Source organism: Synchiropus splendidus, chromosome 16 (genome assembly GCF_027744825.2).
Source record: "Synchiropus splendidus isolate RoL2022-P1 chromosome 16, RoL_Sspl_1.0, whole genome shotgun sequence".
Lineage (NCBI taxonomy): Eukaryota > Metazoa > Chordata > Actinopteri > Syngnathiformes > Callionymidae > Synchiropus > Synchiropus splendidus.
In genome coordinates this window covers 5,928,081-5,934,080 of record NC_071349.1, presented here as the reverse complement: position 1 = coordinate 5,934,080, position 6,000 = coordinate 5,928,081, and the positions used below count along the sequence as shown (strand labels likewise).

Below are 6,000 nucleotides of genomic sequence, written 5' to 3'. Positions count from 1 at the left end.
GAAAACATCCTCACGACGACAACAGGCCCCAGACCTGATGCACCATCAATTGTGGAGGACATCAAGTCTCATTCTCAACTCTTTTTATCAACGTCTATTGAGGGGATGCTACTGGAGATGACAACAGGCCAACAAAGATACACAGCCTGGTGAGGGCGACATTTTAAAAGTGTCGCACATACACAAACACAGTCGCACAGTCATTGCGTGAATCGATGAGGCTACGAATGCTATTTCTCTTTCATTACACAAGGGGGCGCTTTTGAGTGATATTATTCACGAAGATTGTGAACCGCTTATGTGCTGATACATTATTTTACTCGTATTGTTTTTTTTCACGTTTCCATTGCTTAACGTCTTCATTTCGTCTTCGTCAAAGCACAAATAGTCAAAACAGTGTTTTTGTATGTTCAACTCGTCTGGTGAATGCAAAAACTGAGGTAAAATGCAAAAAAAAAAAAAAAACTTTAAGCTGAAGGTGAAGAGGTTACAGAGGAAAGGGGCGTTTTCAAAAGTGCTGACCACTCCTTTCTGTCAAGCCCAGCTTCCGTGTTTACACACCCACAAGAGAAACCAGAGCGGCGGCGGTCGCACCAATGTTTACCGAGCAAGCATAGAGTCACACTGGAGGCTGCAGCACAGGTGATTCTGCGTCCACGGTTGCTTCTCCCAGCGGAATGTTCACTCGAAGGGGACATGGGGACGTCAAGAAATCTACACAGAAAGTTTTGGACCCAAAGAAGGATGTACTGACCCGGCTCAAACACCTCCGGTCTCTGATAGGTGAGTGAAGCATCACCCAGGGCCAGCTACCAGCGCTAACGTCAAACCTTAGCCGGCTGCTCGCCGTTGCTAGCGTGTGAGCTGGCTGGTAACACTCCATTGCACGAGCGCCCTAGCCTGTATTTTGCAGCCGTTTACTGTTGACAGCCTTGTGCACGTGATTGTTGTTGATAAAATGCACATGTATATGTCGCTAATGTTAGCTAGCATCATCTATAGCTAGCCATGCTAACAGATGCTGGCAGGAGATCACACACTCTCCACAACCATTGTTTTCTTCTGCCCCGTTCTCATCACCATGGTCTTCTTCGTGTACCAGCTGCAGTTGTGCTTTAAATGGTGTATTCTGGAGCATGGCTGTTCAGATCCTGTCACTTTCCTGTATTAGGTATGTGTTGGTAGACAGAGCCATATGGCTAATGCATTTAATAATGACCAAGATGGTAAACAAACCAGTGGGGAAGTGATCTGTTCAGTTCACAAAAGCAGGAAGTGTAACGTATTAGTCATGTGCGACTGTTTACGCTACCACTTGATCATCATAATTTCAGCTGTTCATCTTTTGTTGAGTCACTGTCCTATTGAGATTCAAATGGATCAGTGATGTCCCCACTAATAGAAGGAGTTGGGTACTAGCCTACTTGTTCCCACAACTCTTCATGGCCCCACTCTCAAAGAGACGCCTGGGCTCTTCATCTTTCTAAAGTTGACACAAACCTTCAGAGGAAACTGCTTCAGTAGCTTCTGTTGTGATGATGATTTCTTCTTCCTGACTTGGAGCTGACGTGTTGTGATGACCAGGGAACAAACTAGGGAGCCAATAATCTCCCAGTCCAACTTTCCTGACTCAAATGTTTCAAACGTTGTAGTCCACTTCTCCAAGGTGAGTCCGACCCTCCTCGTGATGATGCAGTGTTTTGAAGTCATTGCTTTATTAAGTTCTCCTCCATCTGAAATCATGCCATGTGAGAGGTTACAGGAGTGAAGTGCATTCACATTGCTCCATAGCAGTTCTTGAACCCCCTTAATGGACAGAGGCTTGTCACCTTTTTGCGTCAGAACAGCGCTGTAATGCATAATTCAAGTTAGTTAGTTCAGTGTTTGTTGTTATAACCTCGATTAACTCTTGTGTTAAGAGAGCAAGAGTGGACACAGACACGTAATGATGCATTAAATTGGGGTCAAAAGAACTGCCAATTTGTTGCTTTCTAACTTAGCCATCCAACACAGCATTGGACAGAGGAGGGGGAGATTGGTTCTATTTCTGTGTGAGTCATTGTTTCAGTGAAACTTTTATTCACGGTACCAAGGTACCAAAGTACATTTGGCAAGCTATATTAACCTGGACACAGTCTTGTATTTAAACACAAAAGTGTTAAACACAAAGAAATCCTTCACATGTATAATTTGTCAATAATGGTATTATCTTCTGTGTCTATCAGCATTTCCTGTCACATACAGCAGGTCCGCGTCCTCCATCTGAATGTACCTTGTCTATCCTTGCTCGATCTAGTTCCTGTTTTTTGGGGTTTTTTTTCAGGCGTATTGAAAAGAAAATGTAGGTTAATATTAAGACTGTTAATATTAAGACTGCAAGCAATACTAACATAAGACGAAACAACACCACAGCTGTTTCTCATCGCACTTACCAAGCTGTGTCAGTTTTCATCAGATAATGTTGTTAACTCTTTCTGTTGCTGCTTCAATTCAATGTCAATGCAAATGCAACCGAAGTGGAAGTGGTGCCAGTGTCTGAAACTTCTGTTTTTCTATCGTACATGCATGGTTATAGATAAGAACAGTCTGTTTGGCCACTCACTGATAGTACGCCTGCACGCTGAAGTACCCAAACCTCTCTGATTTAGCTGCATTTTCAGCAGAGAAAGGATTTCCTCCTGGTGTTGCTGGATCCCGTGTGGAGGGGAAGTTGTGTTGAGAGATGTGTAGGACAGGGACCAGAGGGAATTCAGTAGGCTGGCTATTTTCCTTCACTGTAGTCTATTCATGATTTCTATCTAGTTTTAAATGATTAAACTCAACTCCCAGCAGTGCTTGCGCAGGTATTTTTGTTGAAAAGTATTTTTCAAAGACTGTTTTGTTGAAAATCTTGAAAGGTATATTGTTATATAACAATTACAAAAAGGAAAGAATGCTATATTTCAGTTGGTACTGTAATCATACCCAATAAAAGCTTACTCTATGCAGAAATCAGGGATGTAAAGATTGCACTTGTGGGAAGCAAACAATCATACGTTCTATGAGGAGACATCCAGGTAACTTTCTTTGCTGTATATTAGGGCTGTCGAACTTATCTCACTCTGTGAATGTACATACAGTAGCACTTCTACTTGCTCAATTTCAAAAGCTGCTAAATACTGCTACAACAGCAGCTACCACTAAGTCACAGAAACGTTTTGTCAAGTCCAAATTTGAAACTGTAATTTGTGCGTTCACAAATGAAGTCGTGATCCATAGAACACGTGACTGTCATCGACAGAAGCCGGGCGAGGCCTGTTGTTAAAGTTGTCATGTATTGGAGTTGGGAGAGCAGTCTGTGACCTGGTCTATTTTCCTGCTGTGTATTGGTTTTCTGCCTACTGCACTGATCTGCTGGATAGAGTGTGAAGGCTGCTGCTGTTGCATGTTAATTTGCTGGTCATGCCTGGTTGCCCAGTGGAGGTTGTTGATTACAGGAGGCCTGTGTATCACCTGATCACCCGCTTCTTTTGTGGCCTGAGAGACTGATGGCTGTTGCTTCAACTCTTTTTTGTCCTGCAGTCATTCTTGTACCCTCCTTTCCCAACACGGTCCTTTGTTTTCATAGCCGCTGCACAGTTTTATACCAAAACAAAATCATGCTGTCGATGTGGTGGATGGTATTTGGGACACTCTATGACCTATAGGTCTCCCACAGGTCTCATTCTTAAACATGAAATGAAGGATTACAAAGGAAACAGGTTTCATTCGCAGTAGGTTTATACTTAATATGTCCTTCTCTGGTTGAAACTAGGCTCTGTATTTTGAATCAAGGAATGGCGGAAGTTTGAAGGAGTGTCTAGAAGTGCATCCCTTGTAGGAGTTGGCTCTGTTGTACTCTCTAGCTACCTAAGACGACGATAAAAGGAAAATAATAACTGCCTGAGCTCGGCTCAAACAATACAGTTTCTTTGCAACAGGTTTTGTTCATTTGATACCTTCTATACACGATGGAATTCGCTGCCCTATTTTCAGGTTTGAGCCAAAATCAAAGCCTGACTGATAAATCAAGTGCATAATCTGTTTCATCATTCTGATGGAATTGAACTGAGCTCCCATTGTCTGTGACATTGGCAATTACGTGTGTTATGGAGTCCATCATGATAATGTTTGAGTTTAAGAATTTGATTTATATTTTTCCATCGTGTGAGAGAGCCAGTTCAGTGTGGTCACTTTTAATGATGCTACTGTACAAGAATGGGAGGGCACATTCAAGGGACAATCAAGAACAAAACCAAAGATTTATCTCATGTCGGCGTGCCACCATGTCTGAATGCATCGTATTTATTGTGTCAATAGAATAAACAGGCTTTTATCTAGGATTTTGAAATAGGCCGTCCAAAGCCCCGTCCCCAGCCCATTCCCCAACACGCTATGGTGTCGGCTGACATGACTGGAGGCTTTTAGCCAGGATTTTGAAACAGGGCGTCCGAAGCCCCGCCCCCAGCCATTCACCTCTCAGCATGTCAATGTGTGACTTAACAACTTGCTTTGTAAAAAAAAAAAAAAAAAAAAACAAGCTGTAAACATCCATTTGTACTAAATTAACTTTTTAAAAAAACAAACATCTAGGTCAAATAATCAAAGATGAACTCAGTATCAGGTGCTACAGTAAGGCTGTGTCCCATTTCGCACCCTAACACTAGCACTTAACGCTAGTACTTGGTTTTGAGTGCCCTCTACTATGAAGTGCCCCTCGGCAACAAAGTGAAGTGATTGACTTCCCTATGAATCGGACAACACTTCGTGACGTCACGCGTAAAGACAACATGTCATTGGCCATGTGCTGTGTGATGTTTCATGCATATTGAGTGTTGGAAACATTTTGGAAATGCCAGCGTTTTTGCAACTTCTTGCATTGGCACTGATAATCTCACTTGGTTTGGTGAACCAGTGGCAGCTGAAGCCAGCTTCAACGCTATGTTGCGGTGATCGGTGTTTGGTATGACAATATTAACTTTAGACTGGATGCTAGCCAACTGTTGTTTGTTAAGAAGAAATAAAAACATACTTTTGTTCATACATGTTGTATTGTTCATGTTGTCGGACACGGTAGGCCTTTTGAGTCACCAATGTGTCATATGAGAGTATGGGAGAGTAGTCCTCGTGACTAAAATGTCCCTGTTGTCCTATTCAACATTGTTTGTAAATAAAGTACTTTGGTATCCTGGAAATCTATCCACACTTCATATTCCCACTTCGTTTCAAGTCAGCACCGGAGCCCCCTCAGTTTGAAGGGATCATTTCAAGCGGTGAACGGCAAGTGCACCCGGTCTTGGAGTATTGGGACACACTACACTTACAGGTGAACGCACAAAACCAAGTGTTGGGGTCAAAAACGAGTGTTAGGGTGAGAAATGGGACACAGCCTAACACTTCAGATGCAGTGGTCTTCTACGCTGTTTTACTCAGCTGACCTGATTAATAAAAAAAACAAACATATTTTTACAATGATTCTTTCCCTTACTACAAATATCAACAGTTTTGTTAATCTTTTATATATTTATGCAAGATAAGCATATAGTTGTATCAGCTGCGTATCTGTTTTCAATACTTACATTTAAACATTCATTCACTAAAACAAAATATATATGAAATTAGGGATGCTCCAATCAGGGTTTTTGCTGCCTATCACGATACCGATCAGCCAGAGTGCCGATCACCACCGATACCGATCACGTGGATTGACAAGGAATTTGTAATCAAAATGATGAGACCTTCTGTGTACATGATGTGAAAACATGAACCATTAAATCATTTTAATTCAGACACGTTTTAATATTCCTCTTCAAGAAGGCAAAAACATTAGAAAAAAAACTGTCAAGAGGACTGTAAAACATTTAATTTGATGTGAGATGCTGCAGTTTTTCTTGAGACTGTGCCATGTCCGAGAAATATTTACATACTTGCCGCTTGTAGCGGGACTCCGAGACAGAGAGCACTGCTTTTATGAAAGTTTCC

General features: G+C 41.9%; 1 protein-coding gene across 10 annotated transcripts in view; it reads left to right on the top strand.

The window, feature by feature from the left end:
• Positions 1-539: 539 nt before the first annotated feature.
• Positions 540-6,000, top strand: part of ralgapa2 (Ral GTPase activating protein catalytic subunit alpha 2) — a 104,417-nt gene continuing 98,956 nt past the window's right edge. For all 10 annotated transcript variants that reach the window (XR_008412619.1, XM_053844366.1, XM_053844364.1 and 7 more), the window contains exon 1: positions 540-783. Coding sequence is in view for 9 of the 10 variants with exons in the window: in XM_053844366.1 (XP_053700341.1) it covers positions 678-783 (106 nt within the window). In the remaining variant the exon portion in view is untranslated. The remainder of the gene's footprint in view (positions 784-6,000) is intronic.